This window comes from Amblyomma mixtum, chromosome 1 (assembly GCF_055824585.1).
Source record: "Amblyomma mixtum isolate Tamu chromosome 1, ASM5582458v1, whole genome shotgun sequence".
Lineage (NCBI taxonomy): Eukaryota > Metazoa > Arthropoda > Arachnida > Ixodida > Ixodidae > Amblyomma > Amblyomma mixtum.
The window spans coordinates 312,631,194-312,656,392 of NC_143012.1; the positions used below are offsets into that span (position 1 = coordinate 312,631,194).

At 45.0% G+C, this 25,199-nt stretch overlaps 1 protein-coding gene and 1 non-coding gene across 2 annotated transcripts; one reads left to right on the plus strand and one right to left on the minus strand.

The window, feature by feature from the left end:
- The first annotated feature begins 705 nt into the window (after positions 1–705).
- LOC149372460 (NF-X1-type zinc finger protein NFXL1-like) lies at positions 706–25,187 on the plus strand. The gene is made up of 19 exons (XM_089566949.1): positions 706–931; positions 1,251–1,576; positions 2,248–2,366; positions 2,460–2,599; positions 6,305–6,483; positions 7,545–7,706; positions 8,582–8,682; positions 10,730–10,844; positions 11,492–11,607; positions 12,288–12,419; positions 12,523–12,613; positions 13,248–13,368; positions 14,990–15,149; positions 17,015–17,128; positions 18,422–18,553; positions 19,075–19,187; positions 19,449–19,572; positions 22,494–22,670; positions 24,944–25,187. Exons 2-19 carry the CDS (start codon positions 1,252–1,254, stop codon positions 25,100–25,102), a joined length of 2,580 nt encoding a protein of 859 aa, XP_089423075.1. The 5' UTR covers positions 706–931; position 1,251; the 3' UTR covers positions 25,103–25,187.
- TRNAT-GGU (transfer RNA threonine (anticodon GGU)) lies at positions 21,481–21,554 on the minus strand. Its single transcript has one exon. It is a non-coding gene; the product is annotated as a tRNA-Thr (tRNA).
- Positions 25,188–25,199: the final 12 nt, after the last annotated feature.

Sequence of the window (25,199 nt, forward strand, 5' to 3'; positions counted from 1 at the left end):
AAGTTGCGACCAATGGCAAGCAAGCGCACGGCGGCCGCGCTACACGCGGGACGCTTCGGCCAGCTCTGAAGCGCTCTGTAGCATCTCTGTAGGATCCGTCGGATCCGTAGCGTCTCTGACGTCTTATAAATGTCGAAAATACGAACAATAGCACGTTTGGGGTGATGAAATAAGTGCTTGACTTGAAGAATAGATTTAAGACCAACCAAATGCTTAAATTTAGGGCAATCGTCCGACCGAAGCTGACAGTGTGTGGCCCTTATGATGCTAACCACACAGGTTCGGGCATACAAACTTGTCAAGAACACTTGATAAAAGTAAGGAATGAGTTAAGGCTACGTATTCAGACTTTAGAACGCTGCCAGCACAGAGCTAAAATTTTTTTCCTACCCATACCTTCGTAGGTCTCGAGCACGGTGTGGGCTTGTGCCCTTCTCGACACACAGCTGCACAGTTCCACTAGCTATAACGTCAAATTTTGAGGCGGAATTGTAAATTACTTATCTCAAGACTTTTTGTGCTACGGTTGTCGTATTTTCATGCTAATGTTGCCAGGCTCAAATGCCGTTTCTTCAAACGTGCAGGCAATGCGAAAAAAAAAAAAGAAACTTCACAAATATGGCGGCGTAAACCCACGTGATAAATTCCAGCCAATGAAACGTTTGTGTGGAAAATCTGAATTAGTTTAAGGAGAGATCGTATTTTTCAACAACTGTGATCAATGTGCCACGGCCAGCGCTACAGCCAGCGCGCTAGCTGCTTGCTCACGTTGGCCAATGTAGGCGTGCAGCCGATCGCTCGCTGAGTTTAGCTACAGCCGGTCTGTAGAAGATTAACTGATGTTTTCGGTGCCGAGCTCTACTCAGCCCTGACCGCCACAACGGCATATTCTCCGGAAGCAAATAGACCGCCGACACATAGTTTCATTATTGTGAGTACGCTGCACAGAACGGCCAAATTTAACTCGCACTCTCGGGTTACCTTGCATCGGTTGTTCGTCTTCCTTTGTGCCAAGTACTGTCACGTACGGTAGCTACATTTCGTATTTTGCTTTCACTTTCCGCAACCTTTACGTTGCGATTTGCGAAACCTCACAGCTAATCGTGTTGTACGCGGCAGCGTAGGTCCCACTTACAAATAGCCGGTCAGCTGCTAAGAGTCGCGTGTCATAGATGTGTTTGCGCGGTTTGTGCTAGCGCAGACATTCTCTCAGCTAACTGGTGTTTCTCTACTGATTACTTTTTGTCAAGGATGGACCAACCACGAGCGGCTGGTCGTGGCAGAGGTGGCCGCGGCCGCCAACGTCGGGATGAGCCCCAGACCAGAACTAATGCCTGGGGAGTGCCTTTGCAAACACAACGAAGACCCGCACCACCGACGTCGAAACCTGCCAGGAATGGAGACGCCGATTCGCAGACCTCAGAGCTGTCGGCCAGCCGCAAGTTCGAGGAAGCCTGTGCGAAAATGCAGGCGAACGTGGAAAAATTTTTGCCACAGGCCCAGGACGACCAGTCGTCAGAGGAGGAGGAACTTGAGACTGACGGAATCCTTTCGCGCGTTGTCGGCTCATACTCGGGTCAGCTTAATTTTGTTCTGTCTCGCTCATACGCTCCTAAGTCGGTCGTAAACCACTTTATCTGTCTGTCGTCTATGCAGCGAACTGTGACTGCTGTAGAGGTATAAATTAGATACGTGGGAGATTATGAGGATATTGTGAGGTCGGAAGGGGCAGAAAAACACGAAGGTGAATAGGTAACTATTGGTGCTTTTCCGTTCGAGCGGTTGACAAAACAGATGTTGTTTCAAAAGCATGCTGCTGGGGTGAATGGATGTACTTTTCTCTTGAGAAGTATTGGTAAACTGCCATTAGTGATGTGAGAGAACCTGCCAAATGCGCTCCACCCCATTCTTCTAGTTATTTCACTCCCACGATCCGGATCTTCACGATTTAGCAAAGCACTGGAAGGAATATGCTGATCTACTGTTAATTTACATTGTGGTTATGCTTTCCACAATGTTGATTTGTGGACATGCACGCAAAGTTGACTTCTCGGTTTGTGCTTAATGGTGTCAGAATGATCCTAATGGCAATGACCACAGACAGTAGTCAGTAGCCGGCTAACAAGACTGATGTTTATAATCATTTCCAGTTTAGTTTTAATAGTAAAAAAGTGCCGAATTAATCAGTAAAGTAGTGTGTGCACTTCATTGTTTGTTTTTGTAATTTTTTGTCTGTCTGTCTTCTAGAGCTGAACAACATGGGTTCAGGTGACCTCCAACGAACCGTCCAGTTTCTGACTGACAACCTTGCGTCTGGTGCTGTGGTGTGCCTTATATGCATTGAATCAGTAAAGAGGACTGAGAGGGTGAGTAGGAACACCTTTTTGATGACGTCCCCTTTCTCGATAAGTGAGAAGGAAGGCTGTTTTTCGTAATGAAATGCACTTTGGTTGCCGTAGGTCTGGTCTTGCAGTAGCTGTTATGGCGTTCTTCACCTCAGTTGCATTCAGAAATGGGCTAAAGACAGCATGTTCCAGCAGCAGCAGCAGCAGCAGCAACATCAAGAAGACTTTGTACAACAAAAACTGAAGTGGCACTGGTGAGTATTTCGTCTTCTTTTTTAGATAAAGAACAAAGGCTGTACGCAGCCACTGCTTCCTAGCCATTGACAGACAGCATGTGTGGTGACGTGGCTTCATAGAGTGAGGTGGCGTGGGGAAGTGTGACAGAAAAAATGTGGAATGGTTTTAAGTGAGAGCAAGTTTACTAGTGTATAATACTAATAAAAATTAAAGCAAAAAACATGTAGTATGGTGATATCTAGTTGGTCATTGATCACGTGAGCTGAATTTTGTACTTTGTGCCTTCTGTCACACTATGGTAGGATGCAACTTAAGAGAACTGCATTTGGCAACAACAACTCATGGCCTGTGGGTTTTCAGCCCTATGGAAGTGATTCGGAGCCTGTGGAAGGTGGTGATGGTCCCTGAGCTGACTTTTAGCAATGCAGTACTGTCTGTCGTCTGCTACCCAGTGGTTTACAGAGCTGCGACAACGTGAGGTAGGCAGACAGGCTCTGGGCAAACCACCGATCAACACCCAACGAGTCTTACAGGGGGACTTCAGATGGTCCATTTTCGAGGCCTGGTAGGCGGTGGCAAAGCTGGGCTTCGAGATTCAATCCTAGGCCCTTGGTCAAAGCACAGGGTGAACCTGATACACTGCTCTCTCCTGTACTCCGGTGTGTCCACAAGATGGAAGAGGAGAGTACGCAGATCAGCGGCCAGCTTTGAGGTCCCCCTGCTGACTTTGTGCAACCTGAGAACAAATTTGAGCAGTGTTCAACTGAGATAGCGGGTGTCTGCGGTCGAGACATAGCAGTGGAGGTTGGCCATGGCGAAGAAACTGGCCCTCCATGTGTATTGCTCTGGGAAGGCTAGGACCACTTTTGTGACAGCTCTATAGAATGCTCACTACTTTTCAAAGCCTGTGTTGGGGTGCTACGGACAAAGCTTTGTTTGGTGAACTGCAAGGCAAAAGGCAGATGGAACATACGTGACATCCACGGTGTGCTACCGAGAAGAAGAGACCGCAGAACACATTGTTCTGACATCTCCACTACTCCAGCCATAACATCCGGCTGATATGCCCTTTGAACAGGCCCTTGGTCTGTCACCGAGATGGTCACTGGATGGCAGTTCAGCTGCCAATGATATGGTGGATATCGGAGGGACAGCTGGCATGGGTAGTGCTGTGGTGGGAATGAAGCTTTGACTGACGTTGTGGGGAGAAATTTCTGGCGACTAAGCGGATTGTGGGGTCTCCTACACCATAGGCCATGGCACTGATGAAGGAATTTTTGTAAAGACTACCCGTTACAATGGGAAAGTCATATATCAAATGCAAATCCAAAATAATTCAGTCTCCTGTACTGCTCCTCAGACCGATCACAACAGGAAAAGAAATAACATTTCAATGTTCAGTTCTATTTAACAAGTCAGAGGTACCAGAATTCTTGCACTAATAATTTTATTAGTTCATTTAGGTAACAAGAAAGCTTAACAGGAAAGCAAATTGTTTGTTTATTGTAGAGGAACAGTGGACAGCAGTCATCAGTATGGGCAGGGTGTCATTGCAGACTTAAAGGGACACTACAAATAATTATATGCAATTGTTTTCAATAAAAATCAATTCTTTGGCTCTTTCTGGGTTTGTTGACGCCTGTCTGGCAGCAAAAAACGCATTTATCATGGATAAAAATAGATTTAAAAACCTTCCCACCAATTGACTGAGACTCTTGACGTCCGAGGAGTATTGTGTGACACTATTTTGAAGTGAATGGCTGCGTAGCCCAGCCTATGAGATCCGTGCACAAAAATCGTAGTTAACGCATGCATTTTACTTGCAAAATTGGCCACTAATAGTGACACGTATATTTTTTTGTCTTTTCTAGCTTGTAAAAGCTTCGTTTTCAATGAGAATGGTGTCTCTATGATCAAAATGCAGTACCCTGTCGATACAGGCCAACTTCAATTTGGCCTGCAAGTTGCATCCGGCTACAGCAGTGCCAAATAGAGAGGAATGGCCTTGGAGATACAGAGACACGCTTAAACACGCTTAACGGTGAAGTGTGTTGCAAAGCGTCTTTGAATTTAATCCTGTAACTAACGCTGATGACTGCACAAGTTGGTTTGACATTTCATAAAGAAAACCAGTGCAGGCAGAAGAGCAAGAGAGGAACCACGCAGACACGACCCTGTCTCCATGGCTCTTCGGTGATCCTTGTCCCTGCACTGTTCTTTTTTTTTCTTGGAGGGGGGGGTGGGGGTGTAATTAGTCTTAAGTGTGATGGAGCATGCTAAAGAGTGAGTATTTTGTGTGCGAGTAACTTTGCACGTATGCTTCCCTTCAGTATGTTTTTTGGCAGCAGGAAAACTTAATCACAACATGTTGATCATGCTCACGTGATTACGAGAAAACTTTGTGCGCCATATTTTGACATATGAGGCTATCACCTGCCATTGTTCTCAGAAGCTTCTGTGGAAAAGGTCTTGCAATTCTCGGACTATTGCTTCTATGAAACAATTCAGCTGAATTGTAGAGTGATGTACTGTCTCACTCAGTATGACTTGCAATGCGTCCGGTGTGAACCTGTTGAGGATTCCACTTTATAGTAAAATAATGTGCCCTTATATAGAGCACTCAAGTTGCAAAAACATTGAGTGGACATTATTAAGGCCTCATCGTTGTAAGCCTTTAATGCCTCATCGTTGTAAGCAGGGGTTGTCGACAGAAATGTCACGCTTTTCAATTGGTCGAAATGGTCGTGACGTAATAGTGCGCGAATTTCAAACGGGGCCAATTATACTTTGGCTAGTAACCATGCAACCAATTAAAGGGATCGTATAGTGATGCTCCAAGTGGTAATGAGTTTAGTTAATTGTTTAATTACCCAATTAGCCTAATTAACCTTTCTCATCAGGCCAGATAAAGAAATAAAACCAAGTAGAAAATTGGTCGAGTTTGGGAATCGAACCCCGGTCTCCGGAGTGCGATGAGTGTGCTAACCACTGTGCCATGCCAGCTCGATGGTTTTTTGGAATGAACTACCCTGTCTTCATTCACTCCCATCTTCCTTCCTGAACCCCAGTCTCCGGAGTGCGACGAGTGTGCTAACCACTGTGCCATGCCAGCTCGATGGTTTTTTTGGAATGAACTACCCTGTCTTCATTCACTCCCATCTTCCTTCCTTCCCGTTACAGGGAGGTTTAGGTGTCCACCGAGGTATGTGAGACAGATGCATTTCCTTTCCTCAAAATCCAATTTACCGAGGAGCAAGGTGTAGAACCGAACAGAGCGGGCGATGGCGTTCTGTGGACTCTCTGGCAGCGTTGCAAGACGCTGTCGCGTTTCACTCTTAGAGGCGAAGCTTAACATCTTAACAACACATCAGTGACACAAGCAGCAACACCGCGCCTAAGGCTTTCGCCTCACCGCACTTTAGGTCAACAAAGTGCCCCCCTCAATTTTCTTTGCATCGGTGGGTAAACACACAAATTTCCAGCAGCACTGGGCTGGCAGTTCTTCAAGAACTGACCTCTAACCACAGCTCCAGTGTTGCAGCTTATATTGAGCGCGATAGTACATAAGCTAGTTGTCATTCTATGTCATGACGTAGCCAATCAATTTATATTATAGATCACGATGTTGCCAGCCAAGAGCAAAATGTCGTCTCTACAGCCGTTTGCTGTCCTAGATGACAGAATAGCCATCTGAGCATATGTTTGGCGTTACACCTGTGCAGCCCAAAGTGTCGCAAGGACTATGACAGCAGGCAGGGATTGAACGAGTATCGATGCTTCTGCGGCCAGAAGGTGGACCCTGAATACGACCCCTGGCTGGTGCCGCACTCGTGTGGCCAAACCTGCTCACGTGAGCTGGTGCCTGCCTGTGGCCATCGTTGCTTGCTGCTGTGCCATCCAGGTGCGTGGAGCCTTTATCTAGGCTTGTCTTCACATATCAACCACTGAAATTTCAAGCAGATTGATCAAGCAGTCTTTATTGCCAGTATCCCCTTCAGGCACAATTTTTATTCAAAGGGGGAAAATGTTAAATTTTTTGTATGTAATTGAGAATGCCAAGATTGTACAGAAAAAATATACATCCTTTTAGATGCTTAATTATGCAGTTTCTCTCAAGGCCTCGTATCTCCCCGTCATGACTCAACACTAGTTTCAGGGTCTCAGTCAGTGCACGTTAAACAACCCCAGGTGGTTGAAATTATCCGGAGCTCTCCACTATGGCGTCCGTCATAGCTTGAGTTGCTTTGAAACGTAAAAACCCACAAATCAAACCAAACTAAGTGGTGCAGTTGTATGTTTTTAGGCATTAATTCGCTACTTTAGAGAAACACTGGGCGCAGACCGAAGGCTCCACTGCCTTGTCAAGGTTCGTTTACTAGTATATCGCCTTCTACTAACAGACTGTCATCATCCTATGAGAGCCGTTACTTGGCTAAGGGGTTTCTGCGCAGCATGTAAGGACATCAATGTTTATAACTGACATGCCAGCGTAAAATAAAAACCATGCACAAGTGGCATGAAAAAGCATCGTATTCTGGCTTCTAGGGTGGGTCGGCAGCACTGATTGGGAAATCCATCGTTGGGTTCCACTTGCACTGTGTCTATTAGCTTCATGCCTTCATGCAGTGTAAGCACTTACCGTGCATTTTTCACTTAGATCTCCTGTATTACCACAGTTGCCATTTTGCAAATTGTCTTGCTTTGGTGTCGAAGTGCTTGAAATTCCTTGCATCCGTGTGTGTGTGAGACATGTCGATCCACTCTTTTTTTACATTTGTTCTACTATATCAAGAGTGGAGGTCACCTGTGTGTGTATGGCTTAGCAGCAGCCAGCTGTTGTCATTAGTTGCCGCTTTGCTGTGTCGTACGGTTTTTCCAGGTCGAGTGCATGCTGACACTTATGACATATTCTCCGTTAGAGGCTGAATGCAGAAAGCCCTCAAACACTGTGTGCACTTTCAGGGCCCTGCCCTCCCTGTCCCAAGATGGTGCGCAGCACGTGCTACTGTGGCAAGGCAGATCCAACCGCCAGGCGCTGTGGTTCTCGTCTCTGGTCATGTGGGAAACCTTGTGGGAAGATGCTCTCGTGCAACCAGCACAGATGCGAGCTCACGTGTCACTCGGGTAAGTCATTTTTGAATGCAGACCAACATTTCCTTTTGCAGAAAGGGGGCTTATTGAAAGAAACTTTAGAGGTCAGCCTTTTGAGTGAAGATTTTGTTCTTCTAGGTGCATGGATTGGGAAGGGCAGTAAAGAGAGGGGAGGGTGAGTGATAATGACAACTAAAGCTGAGTTATGTGCAGCTAAGGTGCGCTGTTATGTCAGCAGCGGAGAGTGAAAAAAAAAAAAAAAAATGTGCCATAATGGTATGGGGCTTTGATTCACTTGATTTTCTTCTTCTTCATGGCTTAATTTTGTTAATTTAATGTTATGTGAAGTCTATGATTTTGCTTTTTCCATGTTTAGGAAGTTGAAGCATCTATAGATTGCATAAATAAAAGTAGGTTATGTGTGATGCCCTTGAAGGCCATTCTTTTTAGCTAGCTTCAACAGTCATGAGAAATACTGGTGTATGTTTATCAGTCTTGCATTGTGTGATTCTTACACTTGTCTGTTTCTGAATAGCAAGGGAAATGAGCATGCTGCTGTTCTACTCATCCAGCATTTTGAAGGCCGTCCGTAGGATATCCTGTGCTGGTATACCACCCCACTGTCCTGTCCCCCTGGGCTCAGACCTGTACTGCTCACTAGCCCTTTATGTAAACTAGTGCCAGGCACCTGAATCCTTAATAGTGGTGGTTGAATAGAGGGTTACAGTTTATCTGCATAACGAGCTTGTGGATGAGCAGAGAAAAAACACCTATATAGTGTACAATCTCAAAAAGATCCTTTGTGTCCTTTTACGTGTTCTTGTGGCAATGCCTCCTGCTTTGGGATTCGAAGTGCAAGCTGTCAGTGGAAAGACAATGTTATTAACACGCTTAATTTTTTTAATCAGGAGAATGCAAACCTTGCCCACGGAAAAGCCGGCAGTCTTGCTTGTGCGGGGCATCGAAGACAGACAGGCCTTGTGCTGATCCACAATGGCAGTGTGAGAAAGTAAGTTAAAGTGATTTCATGTAGTGTTTGTCTTCAGGTAAAATAGATGAGTGATGGAAGCTGATACTTGCTTACTGGCAAGAGCCGTGCTGGATGTTAGCTATTGCTTCTACATGATGCTGACAAGAACTGTCATGGTAAAAATCATCACTGTACCATTAGCCATTGCTGTATTTGTTTATTGTATGAATTTTACTATATTTTTTTCTCTCTGCCTTTGCTGTGCTACTCCTTTGTAAGCTTGAATTTTGTTTCTTTTGCTTGCTTTGTCACTTCTGCTTGTTTCTTGTAATTTATTGATCCTTCCCTCTGAAATGTATGTGTATGCCCTCACTGTAAGGCAGACAGGCAAACAACCTTTTATTGCAAACATCTAGCTAACTTGTCTCTGTAGTAAGGGAGTAATTACTCATTGGCATCCTCCCAAGCGCAGCCATGCTGCTGCAAAAGAAAGCTATAAAGCTTCCACAGAAACTTCGTAGTTGAAGAAAAATCAATCCTAGTCTGGGGTGAAAACCTGTAATCTTTCATAATTACTTGTAATGCTGTTGGTAAAATTTTATTGAGCTTCATGAGCTTGTAAAATACGTACTCCTGTAATTTTTCTTTTCTGTCCTCACAATATTCTCTGTGCACTGGGTTAATGTGGAGGGGAAGATGTTTGTATATTCAGCTTTCCTTATACTGCTGCAAGTGTGGTTTGAAGTGCGGTAGTTGTTTACTTGAGCACAGCTGTAATTGAGGCTAATTCTGCATATATCATTCCTGCCAACTCTTCGGAAATTTTCGTAAAATGCACAAATTTGGACCCGTATCGCTATTTTATGAATCTTGTCTCAAATTTTACGGAAAATAAATTTTGTTTGCAAAAAACATTCGAACTTCTAGAGTGAAGCATCATTAATTCTACCCAGCTAAATAAACATTTATTCCTACTTCTCAACCCCCATTTAATTCGGATAATCCGGACTGCCACTAGAGTCCCACCAAACTCCTGTGTAAGACTATGGCCTCGGGAGCTCGTTTATTTGGACGCCCAAAGGCTGGCATCGGTCAATACGGATGGGCTCCCGAAGTGGTGCCATGTCGCGGTATGGCCTGTTTGACAAACCGATCACCCAGATATTTGTCCCCAGGCCTCAGCTGCATGTTACATTGCCTCTACTGCCCCTCTGACATGCGTGCAACTGCAGGTGTTTTGACAGCAGGCCAGTCGAGAGTCTGGCCGTGTAGTTCCATTTTCGGAGCTTCGCCGCCAGCCTGGAGCGACAGTGGCTGTTGGCTGCGTTTATCAGTCGGCCACCCAAGTTACATGCCGTTTAGAATGACAGTTGCATTGTTGTGGACATTTTTTGTTTGTTTGTTTATTTATTTATTAAAGGTGTCAGTTGCTGCTCCGGCAAGGCTCTAAAATTAATGCATTTTCCTCTATTCTATCCGTGTGATACTTTCGTTCTTTCAGTGTGCCGAAATTCTGTGCTCTTAACATGCTGTTCAATGTTTGTGCGTTTCCTCATGTTTGAGGCCACATGTGAAGAAGCTCCAGCAGCTCTATCGCATTGTACACTGGAAGAAGTCATGCAACATGACATTTTCTGTAAGTGCCGCCACGGTGGCTCAGTGGCTATGGTGCTCGGCTGCTGGCCCGAAAGACGTGGGTTCGATCCCGGCTGCGGCGGCTGAATTTCTTTGGAGGAGAAATTCGAGGCCCGTGTACTGTGCGATGTCAGTGCACGTTAGAGAACCCCAGGTGGTCGCAATTTCCGGAGCCCTCCACTACGGCGTCTCTCATAGCCTTAGTCGCTTTGGGACATTAAACCCCATAAACCAACCAAACCAACATTTTCTTTAAAAATATTTATGCACTGGCTACCCCCCCCCCCCCCCCCCAGTCGCGAAGGTTTTACGAATTTGAAAGCCATCAGCTTGGGAGGTATGCATATTATATGTGTTATGCTTTGGTTCTGCCCCTGTTCAAGAGCATATCTTGTGAGGGAGTGCTTGGTAAGCGTCGTGTAAGGCAAAATGCAAATGCACTTTTTTGCAGGTGTGTGGTAAACCGCTGTCATGTGGACAGCACAAGTGTGAAAGTGTGTGTCACAAGGGCCCTTGCTCTGCCTGTCCGAGGTCAGGTCCCAGGGAGTGCCCCTGTGGGAAGTCAAGTGAGTGGTGCATTGTGGTTCTTTGTGCCTCACCTTTATGAATGCGGCATGCAGCTATTTGACAGCTCTAACGCTTGCCGTCTGCTTGTAAGGATAGGATTTTTGTTTTTTAACAAAAACAGTCGGCTGCCATGGCGGCTTCTCCACACTGCATAGGTGCAGTAGGGTGATGACGATACTTTGCTTACTTTCGTCGTTGTCGACGGAACAGATATGTATGGCAAAATTCCTTTGGCACTTAAAACAGCACAGATGCAGGCTGAATTCTGTGAGCACTAAAAAAGGAGATGATCAGACCTGGGTCAAGAAATGCAAAGAGACGTTTTTACGATGGAGCCGAAATTCTAGAGGCCCGTGTGCTGTGCGATGTCAGTGAACATGAAAGAACCCCAGGTGGTCGAAATTTCCGGAGCCCTCTACTACGCGTCCCTCATAGCCTGAGTCGCTTTGGGACGTTAAACCCCCATAAACCATAGGACATTTTTATGAAGTGAAAGTGTCAATAATTGCTTTTGTACCTCATTCACCAGTTATATTTTTCACAATTGGGCGGTTTGGATATGTTTTCTTGAACAATACGTTTTTTTCCCCTTTCCTTTTTTATAAATGCATCAAGAGGTTTTACTGCATTCTTACACATTCTACAGAGTGGGAGCTGCCTTGCACAGAAGATGTGGGGCCGTGTGGAGACACCTGTGACAAGCTGCTGGCATGTGGCATCCACCACTGCAGCCAACGCTGCCACGCAGGCAGCTGCCCTCCGGTGAGAGGCAGTGTTGTGTTCACTGCATTAGGAGAAACGGCATAACTTACTGACTTGGACAAAGACATGTTTCATTGTCACTAGTGGCTGCCCTAGCTGAGTTTAATGTAGGTGGCACTTATGAAGGAAGCCCTCATAATTTACGACAAGGAGTGCGTGCAGGCTTTGGAAAACAAATTGGAGGTTAATGTCATGCAAGTTTAGCGGTTCTCTGGTTATAGAAGGGAGGCTGAAATAAAAAGAAATAGCAGCGGTTGTATCTTGTTTCACTAGATGGAAATTTGGCTAGCCTCATGAATGTTCACGCGTAAACGTGTCAGTTCAGAAAAGCCACAGTGTGCTTTAAATAAAAGAGGCAAGCACAAAACTCGCAAAATGTGGATGTTTTGTTGTGTTGACGAAAAGAGAAGACGTAGAAAATTGGCACATTACTTGTCGTTTATCGTGACTGGTGAGCACTGGTAGTTATTAGTAGTTCTCTGATGTTTCACAACAGTGCGGCTTGTTCACACAGATACTGGAATAAATATTTTATTTGGTCATCAGCAGTATATTAGTATTGCAGCTTTGCAAAGAACTGATGATAGTTACTTTCATTTGTGCAGTGATAAGCATTGAGAATGATAAAATAAACCTGTGCTTCACCTGAAGGATGTCCTCTGCGTTGCGCTTTCGTACAGTGCCTTCAGATACGTCCCAAGCGATGTCGGTGCGGGGCCAGGGAGAAAGAGGTGCCGTGCAGTCGGGAGTACACGTGTGAGACAAAATGCAAAAGGCTGAGGGACTGCCGAAGACACCCATGCAGCCGCAAGGCAAGCATTCTTATTCAAAGTAGATGTTGCTCAGGAGAAGCAGATAAATGTTTTACTCATTGCAAAAATAAGGATATGTCATTCATATTTTCCTGTGCTTTAGTGTTGTGATGGCCGGTGCCCCCCCTGTGAACAACCTTGTGGACGCAGTTTGCCTTGCAAGAACCACCGCTGCTCCAGCTGCTGTCATATGGGTGAGTTGCTTAAGATGAGAACAGCAGTGATGGACACAAAGAGCATGTAGAAAGGGGAGCAGTCTTGTTTAGCGCGCGGAAAGGCCACACTTTCTAGCCAAGAAAGCTGCATTTATTACGCGTTTGACCTACAGTGCTCATGCCTATGTGCTCTTGAGCACAGGCGAATTTCCCGAAATGTGAGTCTTGCCAACAAAAGTATCTCCTTTTTTTTTTCTTTCCAGTGCAGCATATCGCTTATGTACTTAAAGTTTACTGGCTGAGCTCTGTACTTTATACAGTATACAAAACAGGGAGAGAAGGCGAAGAGTGAACAAAACAGATTATTAGGGTTTTGTGAATTCATGTTGTTTTGAAACTCGGAAGGCGCAGTGACACTTGACTGCATCCTGACTTAGCGTGCTTGTCAATTTTAGCTGCACGAAACTAGTAAAACCTGGAAAGGTGAACGACTCAGAGCAAAAACAGCTAGCCATTTGTGCGTGAACATGTGTTGTAAACCTTCTATCCGAAGCATCTTCTTGCATCCTACTTTGGACCAGTGTCAACGATTTCCATGCAGTGTGTTTTTCCAGCGATTTTAGTGCTTGACCGTAATTGCGAGGAGATGCAAGTCATGTTGTGTGACGTCCAGGTCCATGTTATCCATGCCACGAGAAAGTTGAGCTGACCTGTCGGTGCAAAGCTACCAGAATAGCCGTGCCTTGTGGGCGGGAGCGGTCAGCCAAGCCACCTACCTGCCATCAGCCCTGCAGGTCCGTGCGAGTTTTGCTTTTGCCTGGCATTGTGTTTTCGTCTTCCTGCAGGAATAAGCACTGCACTATCATGATTTATGGGACAGCTGATGCTCAGGCTTTAGAAAAATGAGGCCTTGGTGCCCAGGACTCTCCAGTCCCAGTGATGCGATTGCTGCACCAACTGTGCCAAGCTGCACCAAAAGCCAAAGTCTGCTGCAACATTATGACAGAATACAAGTAATCTGCATTAAGCCTGCACCAAAAGTCTATTTCCATGAGAACAAAATTCTCGTGCTGCATGTAATTCCACATTTGCATTACGCACGGGACTAGCGGAAAACTCATTTTATCTGAGAGTCCTTCAGTCATGCATTCCTTGGAACATATATGTAGGCGGGCATTATGCTAGCCAGGCCTGTTCTCTGCAGGCCTCGGGATAAAAACAGAGAAGTGAAACAGGCCTGCAGAACTCATGGGTTTACATTGGCCATCCCGTGGTGTGGAGGGAATTGCGCATGACATTTTCACAAATGGTACCGGTAGTGACTTTCTTGTCCTTCCTCTGCCGAAGTGGGGAAACAGAACGCTACCATGAAGTTCATAGTGGGCGTCGGTTTCGGGATTTGCTTCATAAAATTGACTACATGGCTCTTTCTGGTTATGCATTTGTCCGGTAGGCTCTGCATTTTTTCGGGAGCGAAAGACGCAATTTGTTGCCGAGAAAATTGTATGTAAAAATCTTCCCGTCAGTCGATTCAACTCGTGACGTCCCTTCCGAAAAGAATAGGTTGCCACTGATTTGAAGGGAATGGTGGTGGAGCCATCTGTGATCTGCAAAAAAAACGATATCGTTGCAGGCATTTTGCTTGAGAAATTGGCTAGTGACGGCAACACCTGCATTTTGTTCCTTCGTCTTTTCTAGCTTATAACAGCTCCGCTTTCGATTAGAATGGTCTCTTTGCAATCATAATGTGGCGCCCTATCAATACAGGCCAACTTCTGTTTGTCCCCGGTGTCCGTTTAAAGAATTTTCAGAGGTGTGCATTTAAGATAGGCTTGCCTCCTGTGTTAACGGCCATCCATTTTGCAATATAATCTTGTGCCATAAGACAAACATTACAAAGCTGATTGTAGCTCTCTATCAGAGTCACAGCTGTAAAGTCACACCTCCCTGCAAACGGCAGTTTTTTTGAAGAAAAAACGCTCACATAAGTCAGTCGTATCAGTGTAAAAGATGCACCTGTTCATTTGGTAAGTGTTATAAAATGCGTTGAGGACTGCCATGTCAGTGAGTGTGACGAAAATACACGTGTGCGGCAGCTACCATGTCCAGACGATCCTCGAGCTCTGACAAGCGTGTCTTCATTCTTCCCGAAGCCTGCTTTCTTTGTTGGCTTCATTGACCATAGTATTCTTGTGGGCTGGTGCCAGTCCCAGACAGTTTTTTCACTCATGAACTGCCTCTCAGCTACCTGCTTCTCATTCTGCAGTGCACATTCAAGGACATGGAACTTCAGTTTTGCGTTGTAGCTTCTACGCCTCGCAGATGGCGTTATGTTGAGTACGAGTTGTGGAGTACACACTGTACTGGAAGCTCATGATGGTTTCTTTTTTTTTTTTTGTCTTACACTTTTACCAGCATTCCTCCAGAATGCCATCACGAGAAGCAGGATCCGCATTCCTGCCATGAGGGTCGTTGCCCACCTTGCACCCAGATTTGCAACCGCCCTCTCAAGTGTGGCCACATATGCAAGGCTCGCTGCCACTCTGCTGTCTGGACCAAAATTGTACCTAAGCAGGTGTGTATGTCTCAAGGGAGACATTTTGTGTGTACTGTGAAATTTTACCCGGCCAGCAGCAGCATGCCGACTACATTAAATTGCAGTGCACCAACTGCGTCACAGGCTGTTGCCTTTTGACGTAAATTTGGAGCTGCCCTTCTTGAATTCGTATATGCTTGGTGTTAGTGCCCTCTGGATCAAGCAGTAAAATTTTGCTGTTTAGTGAGGGGAGGCACGTTTCAAGAGGAATAGGTAACATTATTGAGCTGTGGAGGTGTGATGAGATAAGTCTCTCATCACATCGCAAAATCTGCGGTGCAGGATTGGTTGTAATTCCAGTAGTTGCTTTGTGTGCTGGGCCAAGGCTAACCTTACAGAAGTTTTCAGAAATGCAGGAGGGATGATGGGTGGATTAGTGGGGTAAAGCAGATATGTCATGAACGATCGTGTGCTTGAAGTGTACAATATATTAAAAAAATGTCGTAAAACCTGAGAAGTCGGTCGTATGGTAGCGTAATTCTTTCGAGGCTATAGTGCCCGCCTGTACGTGGAAACAATTTGAAAAACTATTAAGTGCACTAATCTGATAGCTTCCTTTCCATAAATCTGTTCAAAGTGCTAAAAAAAATTGCCTTCAGTTGTTGTTCTCAGAGTTGCCTGCTGACACTGTTGCAAACAGTCAGTTTAGGGGGACGCGGGTTTCGGAGGTGAAATTTATTTTTTGGCGTAGAGCGATGAAATTCGACACACTTATTGGAAAGCACACTAAATGGATAAATTCTTATTTTTACACTTATATCTTGAGTAGTTTTGACGTAATAAATTTTTATGTGCTTCATTGCGGTACCAAACTTGCAGAAAGCCTGGTATGACAACAAAGCATGGTAGGAGCCTAGAGTCACTTTTAAATTTTCGCCAAAGGAATGGGACATGCAGTGACATTCTTAAAAAATTTTTTTCATACTAAGTTTTTTCTGCACAGAACATTATATACATGCTTGCATAATGCACTCATTACCGTCATGTCAGATCAATGACAGAGTGAAAAAATGAAAGATTAATTCAGAAATATAGGAATGTCACTGCATAAAGAATTTATCAAGGAACACTACGCAACAAAACCACATGAAAGTCTATGAAGCCATTGTCATGCTATGCTTTCTGCAAGCATGGCAGTCAGGTCAAAAAGCACTTTTGAGAAAACTTATTTTCATGAAGATATCAGCCAGTTTTTTGCTGCCTACGGTCACAAAAAAATATTTTTTAAAGTCACTGCTGGACTGTTTACGGGGCAAATCTTTCAGGATATGATTAGAAAGACCTTATAGATACAAAATCTGATGTTTTCTGAAATTCAATTTTTTTCAGTTTTCTTGATTTGAAAGCCATGTCCCCCATAATATAGTGGTGTACCTGTGGAAAGTATATTTGAAAGGAATAAGGAATGTTAACTTTCATGGCTTGAAAATAATGTGTTGTACAGTGCAGTGTGCCTGCTCTTAGTTTGAAAAAGTTATTGTTTCCACATAGGGATGCTTCAGATGCCTTACTCTCTGTATTACCTTTTGTTGTGTTAATTTTTTGTCGTAGTAATAAGCAACCATCAAAAGGAAATCTGGCAGTAATTGATGTGCTATCAAATCTTGCAGCAACACTAAGTAGTTGTTCTTATGTGTTGGTGTGGTGTTGGTGTTGGGTCATGAGTTAGGAATCACAGCTTTCTACAGCGTGCAATACTTTTATTCACTTCATTGAAGCAAAGAAATTGCATGACCCTGAAAATTGTAGGGATGACCTAATTTAATGTTACGAGATCATGGCAGGATGACTGTCGATCTGCCGCTGGGGCAAATTACTCATCCAGCAATGCTGACTCTCCACAGGGCCAGCGAGTGGGACCATGGGAACCTTTGGCTGCCATTCGAATGGAAGTAGTCTCTAAGCCGTGCCCACCTTGCCCCGAGCCCATGCAACTGGCCTGCCGTGGAAATCATTCCGTGAGAATTACTTTTCCTTCACATTCATTGTTGCTTGCTTGGAGAGAAGGTTTGCCTTCAACATTGCAGGGCACAATATCTGCGTCAGCTGAGTGTGTCTGCATCCTTGTGTTTACTGGTATCTTCTGTAGGATCTGAATGCGCACCAACTGGCTCAGCATTTAGCGTTTAAACCACTGACTCAGTTGTAGCTTTGCTTGGTACTACTGATGATAAATGATGTCTGCTGTTGGCAAATAGCTTACTGTGTTTTCTGGTAAATATAATTTTTTTCCTGCGTTTTTTTGTCAGTGGGTCTATAGCAACGGTGTGATTTATACACAGCTAGAAATAACACACCAATGCATACCATCTTAAGTCATGCCAAGTTACAATGTTTTAAAAGAAAATCTGCTTAAAAGAGGAAAAAAATCGTTATTTTAAAAATGTTACCTTACGGGTAGAATCGCATAAACTCGTCACAACTGCACTGATTGCAGCAGTAGTGCAAAACATGTGCTGACACCATATCCAGTCTAGCTATTTTCTTGATTTTAATTTCGGTGTCACATTCATCTGGCCTCGCACATGTCATGCGTGGTTGCTTAACATGACACTGCTTACGTGGAAAAGGAGTTGAAAAGAAAAATCAAGTGTAGTCTTTCGATATGTGCTGAAGAAAGGGAACTGGTCATCGTTATCGTCAACCTAACTACGCCCACTGCAGGGCAAAGGGCTCTTCCATGTCCCTACAATTAACCCTGTCCTTTTCCGGCTGCAGCCACCCTATCCCCGCAAACTTCTTAATCTCATACACCCACCTAACTTTCTGCCGCCCCTGTTACGCTTATACACAGGTGTGATTTATAGACTGGAAATTATGGTACTTTAAGATAGTGCACTTTCAGTTGCTTTTATGCCTGCAAGTTCTCATTTTGTGAAATTTAATTTCTTGTGCTTGAGAATTGCAAGCATATGTAACAAGTTTTGGTATATTCTCTTGTTTTTTTTGTACTTATCATGACTGTGGGCAACGGAAATTAGCATGAGTATACCTCGTGAGCAGACTGTAGTACTTTGTAATTCAATGTTCACCGAGCAGAAGCTTTAATAGCTCTGGTTTTCTAAATGTAGCTTTTTGTAACATTCAGTTTTCTGAACATTTTCAGTAGCATTAGGTTGTTACAGGAAAGGTGCTAGTAATCTTTTGCTATTCTAATTTCTGACAGTTCTGGCTTAATCGTGTAACTGCATTTTTATAACTATCTACGTGAGCCTCTAGCATGATGGGACATCTTTTCTTTATTCTTGCAGGTTAGCACTTTTCCTTGTTCGGAACTGCGGCCATACTCGTGTGGAAAACCATGCGGTCGTTCTTTGGCCTGTGGTAACCACACCTGCACCATCGAGTGCCATGTAGTTGAAGAAGCACCCAACGATTCACAGGTATGCCATAGAGCAGAGCATCAAGAAGTTAACTCCTATTGCTATCTAAGAAAACTCTCTCACGACCTAACTCTACAGCTTCCGCCTTACTGCACCTATTTAAACAGACCTATTCTATTGATGGCCCGAAAAGGCACATTGCTACACATTTCAATCCCAGCAATGTTGGCAATATTCAGTAGAGTGGCCATGTGCTGTGCAATGTTAGCACGTCATTTACTATAAACATTGGAAACTAACCCTTGGTTTGGCATCATTGTACACCAAAGCTCTGCACGTAGAGGCACGCTTGCATTCACGCTTTGTATGCACATTAAACAGCAGCTAGGTCGAGTATGCTCCGTTCTCAGCGGTGTGCAACCGTAAAACATACCCGTTCAGTTCACACCAAGCTTCGTTGTGGCCTTTTGTGAAAACATTCAGCAAGCCGATTGACATTCTACAGTTCATCTAAGCAGAGGCGAGAGACGCAACTTAACGAGGAAGAATTAGAACAAAACATTACTTCTCCTCTCAAACAGGCGGGCTACAACTGCAGCTCGTGTGAGGAGGGCTGCAAAAAGTCACGGCCACCTGGCTGCAACCACCCATGCAACAAGCCTTGCCACCCAGGAGACTGTTCTCCATGCACACAGTGAGTTTTTGTGGCTACGTTTTTTTTTTTTTTTTTCAAGCCCTTGACTGTGGTTGGCTTGAATTGACTTGAATGGGTTAAGATTGTGTCATAATCGTATCATTTTTGTTTGTTTTCTTTGGGTATCAAACTCCCCCTCATGTTATATTTGTGGTCGCATTATGTATATGTAAATACAGTCCTTTATTTGAGCAAATAAAGATAATAAAGATAGTGCTTGTGACAGTGTTTTGGCATTCAAAACTGTTACGCTACTTGCAGGTATGTCAAGATGAAGTGCCACTGTGGGCTCAACCCTGTCTATGTGGCGTGCCACCAGTGGACTGTGGACTCCAAGGGGAAGCAGGATGAACTGCAGAGCTGCAAGAACCGGTGCTGTAAACAGGTGGGCGGCTCTGCATTGCAGTCAAATGCGGTGTGAGAATAGTGGCAGCACCTGGCCACCATGGTTGCAGGCCCTGCTAAAACACTGCCCCAACCAGTTACAGTGCAGCCACCTTGCTCCTTTCCAGAAATGGTGCCACTGCTTTTGTGCAGTTTGGCGCTTGGTGCTTTCTATCTGCTTTCTTTGTGGAGTGCCATTTTGGAAATTGTGAAAACTGTGCATTTGTGTCGTGTCTGTGGGCACAGCATACTGTACACAAAATGTACAACCTTTGTCTAATGTAAAGAACTCAAGGGGTTCATTTCTAAACCGTGTAATTGGGCTCTTGTAGCATCCATGGAAATCCCAACTTTCGGAGCGGTGAGGATGACAGTTCCTCTCAGCTTCAAAGGATTAGGGCACAGTGCTAGAAGTACATACTATAGCTTCATGGATTAGGGATGCTGGCAATATATGATGAGTCTCACAGCATGGCCAAGAACCGAATGCTTCGGGCCCTGTGCTTACGACAGAGGCTGTACACTTAGTAATTGGAAAGCCTGTTGCATTCTGGCTGATTAGATCTGTCACTGGCGGTTGATGCGTATTGCCTTTCACTGTCTTGTGCTGGCTGAGCTTTGGGACAGCTTAGAGCTTTTCGTTGGAGCACAGACACATCATCTAATGGAATGCTTTACCTTCTCTCTGAGTGTTCCATTGTCAGTAAACGTTACAATATTGAGATAAAGCATTCCCGACGCCCTCAGTTGACAGCTGGTTAAGGAAAGTGGGAAGGAATCTTGTTAGCAAACCATGATGTGTGTTCGGAAAGTAAAGATACGCAGGGCGGCATGACTGCACAAAACTTCAACTCAAAAATAATCATTTTACATTTCTTCATTTTTCCACATATTTGCAGTTATTATCCAAACAATTATCTTAGGAATCGGCTTTTGATTACTACTGTGATCATAGAAGTCTGCCAGCTAATGTGTAGACTAAGTCATGACTGCTCTTGTGAACTTGTTATCTACGAATGGTTGTCCAGTGAGATGTTTCTTCAGATGAACAAATCAGTGAAAATAATTGGCCGTCAGGTCCGGGCTAGCAGGGCATGCTCCATAATCTTCCTTAATTTTGCCAGAAGCGAGGTGGCGGCATGCGTGGTATTGAACCGGGCACTATCGTGAAGCAGGCATACGCTACTTGCTAGCAGTCCCTGCCATTTGGTATAAATGCACTGTCATAGCTGTTCCAAGGTCACTCAGTATGCAGCAGAGTATCAGTGTACCTGAAGGCATGAAATTTTAATCCCTGAACTATGCCTCAACATCGTCTGCCTTTTTGAACAAATTTCATCTTCGATTTTGCAAAGGTCATCAGTGACAACAGATGGGCTCTCGCTAGTTTTTTTTTGTCGTGAACATTGGCTCTGCCTTCCGAGAATTCATGTCACCACGTTCTGTCGATTCTTAACGTCATCATAAACAGCATGGGTCAGACTGTGAACGGTTCCTGGTGGTCCACTTCTTGCACCCACGGAGGAAGCTTCTCACGGGTTTCACCCCGCATTTGGCAGGAGTCTGGATCAGCGTAGATATTTGTAAAGTGTGCTACTCAACTATGCACTGGTGGAGCCCTGTAAACTAGTGGGGAGAGGGAAGCTCAACGTTTACAGCATATGACAGTGCTCCCATCTGTTGACTAGCTTTGTAACTCGCTGGCTGCAGCGCAGTGTATTCTTAATTTCCGGACATGCCTCTTGCTTGTACAGTGGTTGGCTGCGCTGGTGCTTGACACCAGGTATCACAGCAAATGCACGGCAGAGAGAATGAAAACAAGAAGGTTAACTAATTGGCATCCACCCGAGCGCAGCCATACGGCTACAAAGGAAAGCTATACAGCTTTCTCAGAAGTAAAGAAAAATTCGTCCTGGTCCGGGGTTCGAACCCGGGACCACCGCTTCACCAGAGCAGTCGCTCTACCAATTGAGCTAACCGGGACGGCAAGCTTATGGTAGGGCAAGAGCGAATTGATCAATAACTCGAAGTGGGATGAGTGTTGGTCACATGTTTAGGGGAATCCCCCAAGGTGGAGTAGAAGATCGCCCTACCATAAGCTTGCCGTCCCGGTTAGCTCAATTGGTAGAGCGACTGCTCTGGTGAAGCGGTGGTCCCGGGTTCGAACCTCGAACCAGGACGAATTTTTCTTTAACTACGAAGTTTCTGAGAAAGCTGTCTAGCTTTCCTTTGTAGCCGTATGGCTACACTCGGGTAGATGCTAATGAGTAATTACTCCCTTATTACAAATCTACTCCACCATGGGGGATTCCCCTAAACATTTGAACAAGAAGGTTAACTGTAAGAGAATTGTGATTGGGTACAGTGCAATGGGGGAAAAAGAAAGAAGGGTTGAAAAAGGTGGGAGAAAAAAAAAACGGAAGTGATTCTGAATGTATTACACTTTTGGGACAAGTTTTTAACAGCGCCACACACGCTCCTGCCAGCCGAATGCGGATTCCAGTTTTCATCATGCTGCGTGGTGTTGTGGAGTGCCAGCAAGCCAGACTGTTATATTGTGTGACGGGGGCTTTAGTGGAACTGTCATTGCCATTCATTCTCGAGTTTCACCTTATTAGTATGTACTATTGCACTCAGTATGGCTTGCAACGCATCTGAAGTGAATTTGCTGAAGATTCCACTTTACAGTAAAATAATGCTCCTTTATACACAGTACCCAAGTTGCACAAACATTGAGCGTGCATTGTTCTTTACGTCAGTGGGTAAGTGCCCAAATTTCCAGCAGTGTTGGGCTTGCAGTGCTTTAAGAACTGACCTCCGGCCACAAGCTCCTTTGTTGCAGCTTATATTGAGTGCTATAGTACATCAATGGAATGAGTTTGCGGACTGGTGCCTCATAGATTCCTTTCCTTGTTTTTACAGTTGGAGTGTGGGCACCGGTGTCCCCTGAGCTGCCACCCGGGTGCATGTGCTCCGCCTAGCCAGTGCCGTAAAAAGATTACGGTGCGATGTCCTTGCAAGCGCCGCAAAGCAGAGGGGCCCTGCTGTGAGCTGAAGAGTAGTCTGGACTGCAGTGACGAGTGCCACTCCAGTGGGCAGGTAAGAAGTGCTCACTGTAGACATAGTCGACTGGAGCACGGATATGTGCCTTTAATGACACTCAGAAATGTCTTCTTTCATAGTGAATGTAGCTGGACAGCTACTGTTTATAGGCGCCTGTATTGTGTGCATCTTTCTCTGTCCCTTGTTAACGTTTTGCACTACCTCACATACCATGGATTACTTCCTAGTACATTCACTTAAGGTTTCTGGGAACTTTCATTACTGTCATTACTGCCACCATCTCAGTAAGTGTGCAGCATAGTGGATGCCAAAACTTGTGCCACGTTATCAAAGGATAAGTCCACAAAGGCGTTTGAGCATGAGAGAGGTGCAAGACTGGCCAGGGCCTATAGACCTTTCCATCAGGCAAGGAGGATATCGGAATGCCTTTTGCCTGGGCTGTTGCAAACCTTTCCGCTGCCACCTCCATTGCACTAGCACCAAGTGCCCGCAACAGCCCAGCGAGCAATGTGGCAAAGCGCTGGGAGCCCTCAATGGAAAGGTCTATATGCTGGTCAGTCATGGCAACTATTGATACTACTAGCAGAGCACTCTCCAGCCCGAGACTGCTCTCGCAGGCAAAAAGCTTTGTGAATTCAGCTGCAGATTGGCTAATGCTAAGCGCAGCTTCCCCTGGTGCTGGTTTATTTAACTGAGATGGTGTAGGGCCATGTCTTGCTCGTTACTACACTCTGCAAGCTTTTTTTGGTGAAGGGTCTGTAACTGTGTCACTCATGTCAATGGTTCAGCCGCAGGACCCAACTAACTGCGCAATTGCTGTGCTACATCACTGGTGTAGTTGGCGTCACCTATGGAAACTATTCGTATCCAGACTTGCCTGAACAATTTGTTGTAATCAAAGAAACTGCTCCTGGCATGACTCTCCAACATTAAAAATGCGCAGTTATGGTATAGTTATGCCATAAATAATGAGTATTACCAATATGCCACGTTTTAAGAAGAAACTATTAATTGAAACTAGGGACTGTGTTTCACTGTATAGAACAGAAGGGTGCGTTTCAGCTACATAGCTTTGGCAGCAGGCCAAGGAAAGTTTTCACGAAGTATAGCACCCCTTTTGATACTGCAGCATTTCCCTGTGCTCGACTGTTGCTTTTTATTACTGGTTGTGTGTTGGGCAGTTACGAGGACAGCAAAGGTGCAGTAACCATCTTGCTCACGGTGAACATCTGAACATGCAAGAGATGGAGGGCATTTAAGCATGGAGGCAGAGCCACCCTAAATAAGCTTGGGCCACCTAGGCCTCTAACGCGCACTGGCATCACACTGAAGATGTGCATTTTTGCATTCAGCCTATGTCGAAATGCAGCCACAAGGGCCAGGACTCAATCTCAAGACATTATGCCCAGTAGCCAGGTTGGATGCTCGGTGCACGCCCAATTTAGATTGATAGTCAGTCAGTCAGTCAGTGCAAGCCCCACAAGAGTTTTCTTTGCCAGCAATTCTGGTATCACCGGCTGTAATCCACTCATGAGCAACTCCCTCCGGAATCCGCAATATTGAATACTCAGTTTTTTGCATTGCCAAGGCTTCTCCTCAGGAACGGCACCCGGAAATGATTAAATTTTCAGCAGGCGCGGTGCCTGTGTGGCTTTGATGCAGCCTGACACTTTCTTACGGCATAGTAAATTTTGGAGTGGAAGCTGCCACCCCTCGCCTCCCCTTGGTGCCTCACTGCTTCTCCCATTAACCATGTCCAGTGCCAGCTGCAGTCCTGGCCATGCACCTGCACAATGCGCCTTGCAGCGCTATGGAGAGACAACCTACATCAATGATATCATGGAATGTTCAGATATATTTTAGCATCTGTAGGTACCTGCAGACTTGGGTGAAATGAGCCAGATCCTATTGAATCTATATTGTGTGGCACGTAAAAGTTAATTTCTCTCATTGGTGTATGCGTTAATGCTAGGGACCTGTAATTGTGCCTTTGTAGCCTCTCATCACTATTGGAGCCAAGTGTTTGAGATTCTCCTGCTTATGTCACTGGCTCAAACAAACTTAAATTTTGCCCAGAAGCGTTGTTTCCACTGAAGTTTGCAACCATAATTGCATGGTCAGTTGAATTTTATTTAGAGGTGTGCATCCAACATTAATACAGTTTGCTATGACACTCTGCAAGACATTTGTGTCCTTTGTTGATGGTCAATTTTACAATTGCTGTACGTGGAGCTACAAAAAAGCTTCGCTGGGTGTTTCTAGGAGAGCTTTAGTGGGGGTACTCTCACCTTTTCTTTTTTTCTCTTCAGGAGAACCAGTCGGAAGAAACACAGCCAAAGCCAGAGCCGCAAAAGAAGACACACCATATGATGGGACAAACCCGGACCATCATTGCTCTGAGTGGTGTGGTACTGGTCTCCGCAGTGGTACTAGCCTACTGGCTAATGCACTCTAGTACATTCCAGTAACTGAAGCCTGCAATGGTTACCGTCCATAAGGAGGAGTATATTGAGGCGGCAAAATGCCGCAAAATAAAAATGCAATTTACAGCGACCTCTTGCATTT

What these genes read in the sequence shown, in the direction of transcription:
- LOC149372460 (XM_089566949.1), top strand. Translation starts at nt 1,252, where the DNA reads ATGGACCAACCACGAGCGGCTGGTCGTGGCAGAGGTGGCCGCGGCCGC. An exon ending in CTTGCTGCTGTGCCATCCAG is followed by an intron (nt 6,484 to 7,544) that starts GTGCGTGGAGCC and finishes GTGCACTTTCAG; the next exon opens with GGCCCTGCCCTCCCTGTCCC. An exon ending in CTCCAGCTGCTGTCATATGG is followed by an intron (nt 12,614 to 13,247) that starts GTGAGTTGCTTA and finishes TGTGACGTCCAG; the next exon opens with GTCCATGTTATCCATGCCAC.